Below are 15,330 nucleotides of genomic sequence, written 5' to 3' on the forward strand. Positions count from 1 at the left end.
ATGCAGCCTTCATGGGCAAAAGAGACTTTCAAAATAATTTAAAAAATCTTATAGACTCCAAACTGTAGATAAAGGGGAAAAAATGCATCAGTACTGAGTAGTACTGAGCACATGAATAACATTTCCTATAGTCTAATTAACAAAAAGGTGAGTTCACTAAATGAGCTCTACATTGTCTTGCTTTTGTCATAGTTCAACAACGATTCAATTGTAATACTGTGATGTTTTAATGGACAAAAACTTAAAATACAGTTTAATGGCCAGTAAATTATCTCGAGTCACTACTTATTGGCAGGAGTGCCAAAAGCCTTGGACACCGAATGGGAGCATTCCAGGTAAAACTTGTCCAAGCGGCAACAGCTCGAAAGTATCAAGAAAATGAAACCTGCGAGGGTTTATCGAGTGATAACTGGCTCTGAACAGCTTCTCACCCGAACTGACCCTAAGACACCTCAACCCCACTGCCACATGGAAGACTCTTCTCTTTAAAGCCCTTGAAGAAAGCCGAGATCCCCTTCTTGACACATTTCCACCTCGACCTGCAGCAAAGTATCTGCTGGCCTGCAGCCCACAGGATACTGAGGTTCCAACAAAGGCTCAAAGCGAGACTCTCATTGAGGCTGGTCATTGCATTGCCGGGGCAAATAAACAAACTGAACTATTGGTGGCTTAGAGGCATTCCATAGGAGGCAGAGGTTTCTCTTAAAGTTCTTCTGCAGGAAAACCACCAGATACCCCTGCTCTCTGAAACAGGAAACTGTGGTTTCAAAGCCAAATTCTGCAGCAGTCAATCAGCAGCTGAGAGACAAAGCAACCAATCAAAATGAAAAAAAAAACAACACTCGTGCAGATTGAGAGCTCAGTAAATGAGAGGAGAAGGTGTGGGCACGAGGATTCAGTTTGGGGGCCCAATGCATGCGCCACTGCAAGCGATTTATCTTCAGTGAACTGCGGTGAGAGCGAAACGCCAACTTCCACTTTTTCTTCATGTTCAGACTGTTTGTTTCATTATCGCCTCTGAAGCAACATAATTCCCTTTCAAATATCAGTAAAACTCATGAAAATGTGCCAAGTACACCTACATACGGGAGCCTGCAGTACATCATTTACTAAATGTAAACTATGTGTAATATATTACATATATTAATATTAGGGATGTGCGCGACGACTAATTTGACATTGCAGAACAATGTAAAATCAATCAATAGCCTGACAGAAATCTTAATCTTCATATAACTCAAATATCAGTAAAACTCATGAAAATGTGCCAAGAAAACACATACATACGGGAGCCTGCAGTACATCATTTACTAAATGTAAACTATGTGTAATATATTACATATATTAATATTAGGGATGTGCGCGACGACTAATTTGACATTGCAGAACAATGTAAAATCAATCAATAGCCTGACAGAAATCTTAATCTTCATATAACGTTAGCCAACATATTAAAACAAGTCAAAAACAATAGGAAGGTTTATCAAGAAATAGCATAAAAACGGCTTTTAAAAACGTACTTCGTGTAGGCTATATCGTCTAAAAACAAAATGCAACAATGCCCATTTTACTTACTCAGACCATGCGTTATTTGTTCAGTGAAATATAATATTATGTAATATATAATTTTAATAAATGTGCATTTAAACAAATTGACTAAACATATATTTTAAACTATTAACTATACATATATATATACAGTGGGTACGGAAAGTATTCAGACCCCCTTAAATTTTTCACTCTTTGTTATATTGCAGCCATTTGCTAAAATCATTTAAGTTAATTTTTTTTCCTCATTAATGTACACACAGCACCCCATATTGACAGACAGACAGGAGCTACTGACCTGTGTGGCGTTGGAGGCAGGGCAGGTTTCATGGAGTTGATGGGGTTCATCGGAGGAACCTAGGGGTCTATGGGACACCCCGAATCTCCTCAACCTAGCAGGCAGTCTGCGAAAGAAAAAGAAAGAAAGAAAGACAAGTTAGACTGACAGCACTCAATCAAAACAAAGGCTCTGTTCTGCTTTGACTCACTGAGGCAGACACGTAACGCCGCTGTATTGGCTTTAACCAATTTCATTTGGAGGGCTCTCAGATGGCTGCAGTTTTGCCCAGAGGCACGAGGGGTTAATCAACAACTGACTGCGCCAGCACATCTTTCGCCACGCTTTGATAGAGTGGGTTTTGCAATCGTTTCCTCGAGTTGGAACCTTTCCACCAATCACAGTTTAAAAAGCAGCCAGCACCGCACACAAAGGAGTGAGATTTGACAGCATGTGGCATCTCTTGGGCTGCTGCACTCGCAGTCCAGAGAATCTCGAGATTGCAGCGCCCGAGACAAAAGCCGGTGCAAAGCTTGAGCTTTAAAACAGAGCGACGGGTCGCAACGGTGGATGACCCGGACGCTACGTATTATTGCAGGATCCTCGCACTCTCTGTGGAGACAGGAGAAACCGGGGAAGGAGGGAGGGAGTGAGGGAGAGGGCTATTTATAGCATGATTTGATTTCAAAAAGAAAAGAGAGATGTGGAAACACGGAGGTTCTCATGGCCACCGCTTTGAGATATCCGAGCCCTCTGCGAAGATAACGCCTTCAACCCCGCTCAATTATTTAAGCCATCAGGCAGCTTGTTCCGACCAAAGAGGGTGCTTCTTTGTGTGTGCGCATTTAGATTGTACAACGTTAATAATGACAACAAGACCCCCCGCCCCACCCCACTGCCTCTCCGTCTGTCTCCACTCTTGGGGGTGAAGCTTGATTAGCACACATGCTAATTTGCCACCAACATCAGTGGCTGTCAGTCCCCCTAACTCTCTCTCCACCCCCTCAACATCCCTCTACGCTTCCATTTTCTTCTCCTTCCTTACAGATTTAGGGCAGACACCCCACAGCTTGAAAAGAAAGGTGGATGAATGCCGATGCGTCGATGGGGGCTGCAGGAAGAGTCACTCAGAGGAGTGACGGAGTTGATCAGAGAGAGGTTCACCTGCAGGGATAATGAGAGGATCGAGCGGAGGATGAGAAAGGGAGGTGGGCGGCAGCGACAAAATGAGATCCTCCATTGTCGTGTTTTGATAACCACTTGACTGAAGCAGGCTTAGCAATATTTACATGCTCGCATAGCCGTTTTCATTAACAATTACACCAACTCTGTCCGTGTAAAGAGCCGTTTATTAAACCCGTGTCTGATTTCAGCCTCTTTGCAATGCTATACTGAAGGATTTGTCTATTTATGGTTTGTGCATGTTTTTAAAACTAGGGATGCATAATATATAGGTGATCAAGACCCAAAAAAAAAAAAAACATCCACCACTTCCAACAAAATTCACCTTAAAATATCCAGAGTATATGGAGTAATCGGTTGTATATTTCTCAAGATAAGAAAAAAAAAAAGATCTAAAATCTTGTGGTTAAATGTTTTACTTGCCCTGCCAATTATTTTCACTGGCACTGCCACAGAAAAAAAAAAATGTTGTTATCATTGTTTTTGAAGGAAAAAAGCCAAACAGCGTCGTGCCAGACACAAATCTAGATCAAAGAAAAGCTTTTGCAGTGAAAATCAAAATCAAACAACAGATCCGCACACGAAAAATAGGCCAAAAAAGCTCAAAAGATATTTAATATCCAATTTTATTATCATTGTTTTTGACCCATGTTATCTTGTATTCTAATAAATAAGCTTATATGACACAAACATTTTAGATACCAGTTAAATTCTCCATTCCAATTTCAATAGCACAGCAAAAACTAGCCTAATAAATATAAAGTTCAAACATTATTAAAGACAAGTGAACAGTCAGTAAATAAGAACAAATGAACAAATTACAAGCAATACCACAAATTAATAAATAGAACAATGATACAAATGAAAGATGCTTTAGATTTTTAGATTTGTAGGTGTTCAAGTACAGAAATTGAACATTTAAATGTAAAATAACAAAATAATATATAATCATTTAGAAATGTATTAATTTAATAAATTATAAAAAATAAATATATACATAAATTAATACAAATAAAATAATATAATACATAATAAAATTATATATTGAAAACAATAAATGATATATTTTTATTAAAAAATAAATAAATAAAATTAAATATAATCTGTAAAAATAAAATAAATAAAAATATTTTCATAAAAAGGCATGAGCTGCAGCGAGTGGAAAAAGTACCTAAAAGTACCCAAATTGTCCAAAGCATGGGAACGAAAATAAATTTAGAAAATATTAATGCGGAATTACATTTTAATCTTAATAACTTGCTGAAAAATGTCTTTCTGAATGCAATTAATATAAAATAAATACATCATCATATTAATCTATTACTTTAAAAATATATATATATTTATTTATCTTAACAACTGTCTAATAGGCCTATAAGAAAAATTGAATGGTGTTTGCCCTGGCAAAATTCACTCTCACAGTTCTAGGACAGCAGATGCTAGGACACTCTGGGTTGATTTCTTACTGGTCCAGGGCAAAATAGCCCAACCTCATATCTCTAGAAGGCCACTAATGAGTACCAGCTTTCTGTATCAAGCCAAAATGCCTGTTTACTACTTTTGATTTCTGGAGCCTGTATCTATGAAGCACATTACCTTATAGCTCTCCAGATTAATTAACCGCCGAGTGACGAGCATTAATGGCGTTTAATTAGCCCAGTGCATCTCATCTCACCCCTGTTATCATTAATCTCTCATATTGGAACAATCCTTCAGTTAAGGAGCATCTATTCAAACAGTGGACAATTGTAATCCATCCACTCTGGAAACACGATACAGCGCTTGTGAAGAACACACACACACACACACACATAGTTAAAGACCCCATGATGTGGCTTGAACACCGTTTGCTTTCCTGTGTTGACATATTTCCTATTGCAACAAAGTTTTAAGTCACAGCCATTCAACTTGCTGTTACAATGTAACATTCTCATTCTAGAGAGCATCTGATTGGACGGCAATTTATACACGCCCCTGAGTGCAAGATGAGTCACCAAAATTTTTAATCCACTTCCCGAGTAGAGAAACAGGAATTAAGTCACAAAAATTCATTTTCAAACATGGTCTTTCAAAACATACCCGCTAGGGCTGTGCGATATTGCAGAAAAATGCGATATGCGATACCTTGTTAAATAATGCGATATTCGATATGCGATACAATATTGACTTAAGTGTGTAAAATCAATTAAAATGATAAGCTATTTTAAAATATTTAAAAATGAAAATTATAAGACCAATATATGTTTCATTTTCTTTCTTGGAAAAGAAAGCATCACTACAACTTCTAAAAGTGACCAGCAGTGTTTTAGCGTTACATAAAAAGTAATGTCACAAATCAGAAAATGTCATTTTAACATCAATGTGAACAAACAAACAAAAAAATGTATGCCACTTATTTTATATCAATGTAACTTTGCTTTGCTTTTACTTAAAGTACACTTTAAGTACTTCTTCATATACTACAGCGAAAACTATAGCCTAAGAAAGTTCAAACATGATTAAAAGCAAGCGAACAGTCAATAAAAAAAGAACAAATACAGAAATTACAAGCATAGATCAAATAAACAGTAGTATTCAGGTACAGAATTTTAATAATTAAGTGTCAAATAACACTGCATAGTGTTCACCTTATGAATTAAATTTAGATTAATCTTTGTTAAAGCTGTGTTTTGTTGTTTGATTAACATTAGTGACATATTGAGCAGCAGGTATTTATAGGCTGCTGTCCCTTTAAGACTGACTGCACGGATCCAGTATAATGATACACATCTGATTTCTCTCTCAGCTGTTTACATTCATTTAAAACATAACTGACTTTGTGTACGAGATTGATCGTCGAGACGGGTACTATTGACATAATTCTGTGTGTATGTGTCTGTTCAAACATAAGGAGGAGATGCAAAAGACGAATCAACTCGGTTTCCGTGCGCGGTCGGAAACGCATCTCTGTGTGCGCGTGCTTTGCACGTGTGCGCACAGAAAACTGAAGTGATCACATGCCTTCCGAGATGCGGCTTGTGCGCGCACTTCAGGTGTGTGTCAGACAGCAAGGCGAGACGGCAAAGAGTTGTTTTCTGCAACTTATTGCACTTGATAACTCTTTTTAACGTCAAGCAATTTTCTGCTATATGCATCGACCTAAAACTTTGACCTTTTGCAAAGTTTTGAAGTAGCCTATAATTAAAATGATTCAGATATCGCATGCCATTGCGATATGCATATCGCACGCAATATTTACATTTGCGATATTTCGATAATTTCAATATGTCGTGCAGCCCTAATACCCGCACACCAAAGTAATCATCCCAACACACGTGGCAAGCCTAACCACGAGCCAAGGTGTGCTCATACTGTCAGCAAAGGACACACACACTCTCCTGAAGCACTAGGTCTTATTTTGTGCTCTGAAATAACGCGGTTCTTTGCTTATTGCTTTCCCTTCACTGTGTGATGGATAACAGCACAAACAGTTCTTGCCCTGGAATGAACAGAACACACTGTTCTTTACTGCTGGGCTCCATCTAACCCCCTCCCCTCTTTTCCTCTAGTTCCACCCCTGGCCTGCAGTGACCCGTTCCTGCTGGGCTTCCCTCCCTTTCTCCAATTCCTCCAACACGTGGACCATCATTTCTTTCTCATGCTATTTCCCTCACTTTTAACTTTCTCTACCCAAAGTCAAACACTCCGAGTCTCTTCCTGCACCCATCCGACAGGACCGTTCGGTCTGGGACAGCAGGGCAAGACGGCACCACAGGGGTGTGACCATTAAGGGCATGAAACGCCTCTGCTTTTTCTGCCAAACAGCACACAAAAGCTTGCAGGCCTTTGATTTCTGATAGGCCCAAGAAATGCCTGTGTGTCAGCGCTCTTGAAATGAAGTGCAGATTCAGCTCTCTGCAGGGACTGCGCTTTCAGAGGACAGAACCTGAAACACAGCACAGGTTAGGAGAGTATTCTAGGAACGATCCAAACTGGGATAAAAAGGAGTATTGTTCTGCACCTGAATTCACCTTTTTGTCACTTTTTGAAGCTACAATGTGTGTTTTCTGCATCACTAGCAGCAACAAATGGAACAACAACTCTGGCTCAAAGGTGTGAGTCTGCAGCAGGACTACCTGTTTATCCAAACAATGGAAGGCAAGTAGATTTTTTTGGGAAATTATTTTCACAATCCTTTTTGGTGCTGCTAGTGCCACAGAAATCAAGTGTTATTAGTATTGGTAATTAAATATTATTGGTATTCTGTATTATTGATAATAAAAAAATTAAAAACAATAAAAAAAAATTTTTTTTTTTTTTAAATCATGAAACTAACTAAAATGCAAAAATGGCCACAAATAAAATTTAGTTTTATTACTAGTTTTTATTATATAATTTTTGTATTTTAGTTTTTGATAAATAGTAATAATAAAAATAACATTAATAAAATGTTAATGTTAAATAAATATACAACAATGATTTAATAAATAACAAATGAATAAAAATAATAATAATTATTATTATTATTATTTTGTTATTTATTTAATCATTGTTGTATTTTTTCATATTTATTATTTACTTTAAATAAACAAATTAATCAAAAATAAACAAACAGTTAATACATTAACTTTGGCAGACCTAAAATTCTAAAACTAAAGTATATAATTCTGAAAAACATACCAAAACATAAGAAAAACTAAAATAAAAGTATCAATTCTAGTTAAAAACGATGAAAACAAAAACTGAAAAATAATATATAAATTAAATTATATATATATAATGAAATTTAAAAAATAAAATTACTAAATAAAAAGATCCTACCTGAACTAACTCACTGCATTTTCTAAATGTCCCCCAATCTAAGTTAGCTCAAATCTGTGTAATAAAGAATTAAAAAAAATACATTAAAAAAGAGAAGAATTTGAAAAGCACAACTGAAGAAACAACTTCAACAAAACAGTCTATTTCCACATTTTTTCAACAACATTGCTTGACAGCCAGCAACTTCAAACGAAGGACAATCCCAGTGCATCATTAAGAACAGTGGTCACTCAAGACTAGCTGGGAAACCGCCTGTCCAAAAATCCACAATTCGTCTGCCTGCCAAATGGGGGAGCGCCTTGGGTCACACGGTTAGGCCTACCCTCCCCCACGTAGCTGAAGCCAGAGCCGAGAATCTACTGCCAAACAGAGAGAGAAAGAGGCTGGGGGCTGGGGAAGGGGATGGAGGATTAGGAACCACAGGAAGGCTGGGCCTGATAATGCATTCCTCCACACATGTGCATACAAACACACACACACACACACACACTTGCTGCTCTCTGGCTAAAAGTGTCTCAACACCAGCAACGGAGCTGCAGCAAAGAATGCGGGGTTGAAACTGTAAGCAAGAACAGAGTACAATAAATAACATTGAGCATATAAAAAGACACGCATCTCACAGAGAGCACGAAAATTGAGGGAAAAACGGGATGCCGCAATACATATACGCCCACAGACAGTGCTGAGCTGTGAAGAACACTGATCATATCTCTTACCTGAGAGATCAGGAAACAAACTGCCTGGCGATTTACTCAAATCTGAAAGAATATAAGGTGTCTGACAGTGCGGCGCAATAATTGCATCAATGCATGAATATTTGAGGGTGCCAATTCTGTATTACTGCAGCAAAAAGCATGTAAAAACACGCCACTGACTGAGCCGTTAAGTGTTGTGACTTGTCAGCTTAAGTTGGAGTGCTGGGTCAGTTTTAAGTAGATAAATTGATGATGCATTCAATGCGTCGCCCTCAAACATCCACCACCCATCCACAAAAATGTAATGTGCATAACAGTGATGAAAATGCAAATTAGATTATTTGCAGAGAGATAAAAAAGCAAATGTTCCCAGTTAAACTCATACCTACCTCATTCCCTACTAATCTCGCTTCGCCTTTAGGCCTCGGGAGATTGTATGACGCAAGTTCGGCATGCAGCAAAGACTCTGACATGAAAAAATATGCAAACGCAACTTAAATCCCAGTGTAGGTAGATAGATATAGACGAGTTGTTTTCGGGAGAGGGAAGCTCAGTTTAGCTGCGAGGCGGCAGCGACCACACTGCTGTTTGTGTGTGTAGCGCATGACACCTTGTAGGTCAGCTTTGTTTGTTCAGTGTCCAGGCCCGTGTTTGGTGCTGTTTGAATTTCTCAAACAAACACACAGGACTTGAAGAGTGTGTGAGTGTGTACAATCTGGTCCGCCACCTCCCTTTGAATAAATTCATTAGCAGCAAACAGAAAGTGAAGAACAACCGGTTTTTGCACACTGCCTTGTCCTGGTATACACCTAGGAGCGCAAAGTCAGATGCAAGAGATTCGGAAGGTGTGTGAAGACTCAGCAGCATGTCAGCATCCAATTATTCTGAACCAGTTCCAGTACTTTAAGGATTTGTTTTAAAGTCAAAGACAGCTGATTTTCAGCCCAATAAAAGGAGTATATTATTATACAAATATATTATAATTTTTTTTTTTAATGGATTAACAAAGAAAATAAAATGGAATAAATTAAGTTTAAAAATGCTGGTCCATATAAAGAAAGTCAATGGGGTCCAATGCATTTACTCACCCTCGAGTTATTTCAAACTTTTATGACTTTCTTTTGTGGAACATATTTTGAAGAATGTTGAACTTTTTGTCCAAACAATGAAAGTCAATGGGGACTAAAACATTATTGACTTCTATTGTATCAAAAAAAAAAAAGAAAGAAAAAGAAAGAAAAAAAAAGATACGGAGACATTTGTTAAAATATCTTGTTCCACAGAAGAAAGAAACTCATACAGGTTTGGAATGACATGAGGTTGAGCACATGGTGACTGAATTTTTTTTATTTTTGGTAGACTATCCCTTTAAAAGCAAGCTTGAATTCCAAACGATACTACTATGACATCGCCAGCATGGAAGGTGATGAGCATACATGTTTCATAACACATCTGTGAGCGGTTTGGATGTTTGTTTGTCTGGAGGAGCAGCAGGGCATCAGGCCAGCGCAAGTTCGTAGTGGTGGAACGCAACAGGCAGTGACTATCTTAACTCAGCAGAATTAGTGGGTCTCTCCAGGTCACCATCACTTAAGAGTCCAAAGTTGGGGGGGAAACGCTTGTCGCCACAAGGCTCATCTCATCACCATAAAACTATCACAAATGCTTCTGCTTCTCGTCTACCGTCCGCTTGAAGTTTGGGAGTGTCCTGGACTCTCCAGTGCCAATCAAAACCCTCAAAAAGATACTCTTGGTGGAAAGACTTGCTCTACAACATTCCAACAAATTCCTCAAGGAAAAAGACTAGGAAAGCATATCGGTAAAGTTAAACCTATGTGCACCACCATTATATTTTTACCGTTCCTCAGCAATTTCCCTCCCCAAACCCTTTCATTTCTTCAGGTCCAAAGTTATGGGGAATTTATGGTAATTGTCGATACCATAAAACTCACACGTTTTTGCTCCTTGTCTACCGCCCCAGGTTCACTAGTGTCAATCAAAAAAATATAGTTGGTGGAAAGACTTGCAATGTCCCAACAAGACATTGCTTAAAGGAAATGACTAGGACAGACAACATCAATAAGCTCTTCAACTGCATGCACCGCCATTATATTTTTACCATTCCTCAGTGATCTCGCTTCCCAAACCCTTTCATCTCTTCAGGTCCAAAATTGGGGGGAAAAGCTTGTCGATACCATAAAACTATCACACAAGTTTCTGCTTCTCGTCTACTGTCCCAGTTTCCCTAATGCCAATCAAAACTCTCAAAAAAAATATTCTTGGTGGAAAGACTTGCTCTCCAACGTCCCAACAAGACATGCCTCAAGGAAATGTAGTAATTCTTTACCTGCAAGCACAGCTATTATATTTCTATGAAAAAAATTGTGAGTAACGCAGCTGAATGCATCAGTGTTTATAGGTTATTAGCAAAGCCAGCAAGAAAAGGTTGAGTGGAAGTGCACAATGGAGCACATTCATTTGGCCGATATCAGATTTCTTCACGGGCATCACTGAACGGTCTATAGGAGTCCAAGCCTCGCTGCTCTAAAACCCATTTCCCCCATTCGCTGGAATCGAGCAGCAGCGAATGCAAATGCCGTCACATTGTATTGATTCTCCTTTAATGACTTTGTTACGCCACTGACTGTCCTTTACAAAAGCAGAGCTGGCTGGTTCGTTCAAGGGCCTCTGCTTGATAAACTTGTCTGACTTCAATGCTCAGCTGCTCCGTGCGTGTGTGAGTGTGTCTCTCTCTAGTTCGCTCGCTCGCTCTCCGCTGCAACGTGACTCACTCTGCACACAGCAGTGTCTTTCTCTCCCTCGCTGGTGTAGAGGGAAAAACAGGTTGACTGACTGATGGTTTGGCTGATGAACGGTGACAGAGCCACTCGATGGAGACTTGCATAGGAACAGCTTTCTGTCGGCCAACAGCGGCCCCCCTGCTCCATTATCAGAGCGATGCTTGCCGTGTGGCTTCCGCGGGGCAGTAAAAGAGCTTCTGCTGGGATCGTAGCAAAGATGTTACTCTAATGGCAGTGTTCTGACTACCAGGCTTTCGCATCCTCGCATAATGCGATACTTCCTACAGATGAGTGGGTGGCCTCTCGATATCAATACGAGGGGCTTGAAAACAAGCAAGGTTCATGCGTATCTTATTCATTGGAACGTGACGAGCCCTACACATGCATGGCAACAAACACGTTTGCATAAAGAAGCTACCCTGCTGATGACTAGCTGCAATCATGGGACTCATCATGACGAGGCTCTTCACAAAGACAGCTCAGAGCCTAGGGTGAGTGCACACGCAACGACACAGTCAAGCTGATTCTGAACACCACAAACCACCATCACACCTGCATCCAGAAAGAAAAATTTGATGAAAAGGCTCGTCCACACCCCAAAGCATTTGCGACTAATTGAGCAATCTGTCTTTTTGCTCATTTATTTAGTCAATTCACGACAAGGTGCGGCTTGAAATGGGAAAAAAAAAACAACGCCTGCCCTGTAACCAAAAGGCCTGAAGAAAACTATGTATATATGAATTAAGTGTATTTTAAAGACAGACGAATAAAGAAAATAAATTATATATTTATATAATTTTTTTAAAATGGATATTAGACATATGCATAGTTAAATAAATGAATATAATTAAATAGGTATATTAAATCTATTAAATCTATTTATATATTAAATAAAGTAGACAAAGAAAAGGGAGATCAATTATATATTTATATTTATTTATAAAATAGATATTAGATGTACATTAAATATTTTTATAAATACATTTATTTATAGTAAATAAATATGTAAACTATTAAGAATTTATTTTTAAAATATTCAAAAAATAAAATGCAATATATTATATTTAAATATATACATATTCAAAAAAATACAATAAACAGATATTATATATTAGATTGAATATATTAAATATATAAACAAATATGTAGATATACAAAAAATAAAATGGAATAAATTATACATATCTTTAAATATATACATATATAATGAATTGCATATACACACACACCATTTTTTCTTTTTACAAGAACCCATTTTATGTTTATTTTATGTATATAAAATTATTTTGTAAATTTAATTTGATGCGGACACCAAAATGGTGATGTCTTTGACTCATATACATGTTTACTTAAACTTAATTTGCTTTATAACTATATAACTATAACTCTGTGTGTAAGCCCACCACAATCTTCAACCACACAGCGATCCTACAACACGTAACAATGACTTTCCAAACAAACACACTTGCAAGCATGCAGCCCATCATTTAAAGTCACTGTTCAGTTGGTCAGGCAGTATTTGTCAAGAAACGATGGTCCTTGCAGTGGCAGGTGTATGAACCCTGTGCGCGGTCATAAGTCTGACCCACTAATCAGCTTAGGGGAGGAAGAAGGGGAAATCATTGCTCAGAAGGCTGGAAGAACATTCTGCTGCTGTAACAGGAAGCTACAGCACACGAGCACCCAAGCAGCCTAGCATGGAATAACACAAACATGTGACAAAAACGTTAGTCAGAGGGGTCCGTTTGACGACAGCGCTACACCTCTGTTTTCTCAGGTTGTGTGGGTGTTGTGGTCAAGAGGCCGGCGAGAGGAGCCGGGGACTGTTTGTGTATGTGGTAAGATGACGTCAGAGGAACGGGTCAGTCGTAATTCTGCTGGGGCTTTACATGGTGTCAGTAAAGAGTGTGTCAGTGTCCCACCCCTGCACTGACTCACCGTTTCAGTCTGACAAACACACGCACACCCCCTTAACCATTCACACACACTGCGGCCTCTCTCCTAACAGATCTACCAGGGAGATCCGAGCTGAAGGAAAAACGGGACTACTGCTTCTCCATCACTCAGACAGACACGGAGCCGATGCTGAGGGCACCCGAGTGGGTAAAGCTGTCACAGGCAACAGATACAAACCAACAGATTCCAGATCAACTGAGTGATGGGCATTTTACACTATCCCACCATCAGCTCAAAAGATCACACATTAATCAGACACAGCATAAACATTTTACAACTTGCATCTGTACAAAATGACACTAATGCACTAGTGAACTTGAGCTTGAAGTTATGCGCTAGTCAGAATTGTAAATCATTAAAACAATTAATTGTTTTTCGGTTTTCAAAAAAAATGTAAATGCTGATAAAATGTTTAAATAACATCTTATCTGACAAGAAAATGCTAAATCAAAAATAAAGTAAATAATAATAATAAAGTCATAATAGTTAATATAACAAATTAAAATACTTTAAGTAACCATAAATAATATAGACAAAACATTGACTAAATTAAAAAAAAAAAATAATTCTTAAAAAAAAAAATCACAGGTAATGAGAGCAACCAAGAGGGAGAGGGACAAAAATGTACAACTTTTCACAGCAAACAGCTTTCCTGTACCTGACCTCTGACTGTACTGGTTCCTGGTTCAAGACTAGCAGGTTCAAGCGGCTTTCAGCTTGTATTGAGCAGATTTCATTCAGCCCAGAGATGACACTGCTGGACGGAGCATACAGTAGTCAGCTTGTGATGAAGACAGGAGGTTAAGGGTCAGGCAAACCCGACACCCTGTTCGTTTTGTCTGTGACGAGCAGATGGAGAGGTGATGCTGCTGGCTAAGCCGTTCTGGTTCAACAGCCTGCGGGAGTCGCTGTCCCTGCTCTCACCTTGTCATCCTGCCAGCCGGGACTAAGGGCAACATGGGGCCTGAACGCCAGTCACCTTTGACTCACCCAGAAAATGCAGAGTGTTAAAAGCATTAGTGTGACAAATCTAGCTAGGGATACTTAGGAAAGCACATGAAAAAGCAAGTTAAGACAGGTTCCTTTTCCTGGGTGGTGCTGCTGAAGAGAATCACAACCAGCATCTTGTGTGTTCATTCAGGTGAGAAAGTTAAAAACAGTTTTTAATGACCATTTCAGCTTCTTTCAGGTGCTTTCTAAGAAAAAGTGGCTTGAGGAAACTACGAAGAACCCATGACTTGGACTGCATATCAATTATCGATATAACAAAGTCTTGGCAAGGGTGCATGGGGAAATGATAACCTTCACTAACAAGAAGCAAGAACAAACATGCCATTTCAGCCGATGCCAATCAGTAAATTATTAAGCGAAAGCATGAAGACACAGTCTGTTGCTGTAAACGAGTCGCCAGTTAGTTGCACAACAAATTTCTCATCTCAACAATCAGATTCTTTTACTTCACCATCGACTTTGTTCACTGACAGAAGGCGAGCGGAGAGGCTGGATAGAGACGCAGGGCTAATGAGGCATCTATCAGAGCCCACGGTGTCCCTGTCACTGAGAACAGAGAATCCATTAACCCTAGTGACCTTGCTTGGTTGTGTCCACTCCACACTAATTAGACAACACCACTGCCGCTGCCACAGCCTGGGGAGGAACCAAAGGAACGGCTCATTACTGCAGAAAACCAGCCTTGGTAGGGAAGGGTTGTGAGGAGCGATATGTGTGCTCACGGTTCAGCCAAAAGCAGAATTTCATGTTGTCGCAGATTGATTTGCCTGTAATTCAAATCAGACTCAAAAGCTGCGGCACAATACTCAGCAAATGACCAACTGAAAGACATAAGAAGCCAGGGTGTCAAAAACAGATCTTCACTCTACACAACGTCACAATTAATTATTACGATTATAAGCTTTTAAATCTATAAAGTTATAGATTTAAAACATTAAAAAAATTAAAACAGTTTAAAGTAATAAAGAATATAGTAAATATTTAAACAATTAAAGAAATATAAAAAAAATCCATACTATATAAAAAAAAATATTCCATATTAATATTACCACACACACAT

General features: G+C 38.7%; 1 protein-coding gene across 4 annotated transcripts in view; it reads right to left on the minus strand.

The window, feature by feature from the left end:
* The window catches only part of zmiz2 (zinc finger, MIZ-type containing 2), a 41,939-nt gene that overhangs the window by 17,178 nt on the left and 9,431 nt on the right, over window positions 1-15,330 (minus strand). For all 4 annotated transcript variants that reach the window (XM_016510612.1, XM_016510613.1, XM_016510615.1 and 1 more), the window contains one exon: window positions 1,847-1,952. In XM_016510612.1, coding sequence (XP_016366098.1) covers window positions 1,847-1,896 — 50 coding nt within the window. In that variant the 5' untranslated portion in view covers window positions 1,897-1,952. Of the gene's footprint in view, window positions 1-1,846; window positions 1,953-15,330 lie in introns of those variants that run through there.

The sequence above is a fragment of the Sinocyclocheilus rhinocerous genome, unplaced genomic scaffold (assembly GCF_001515625.1).
Source record: "Sinocyclocheilus rhinocerous isolate Xijiao unplaced genomic scaffold, SAMN03320098_v1.1 scaffold864, whole genome shotgun sequence".
Taxonomy (NCBI): domain Eukaryota; kingdom Metazoa; phylum Chordata; class Actinopteri; order Cypriniformes; family Cyprinidae; genus Sinocyclocheilus; species Sinocyclocheilus rhinocerous.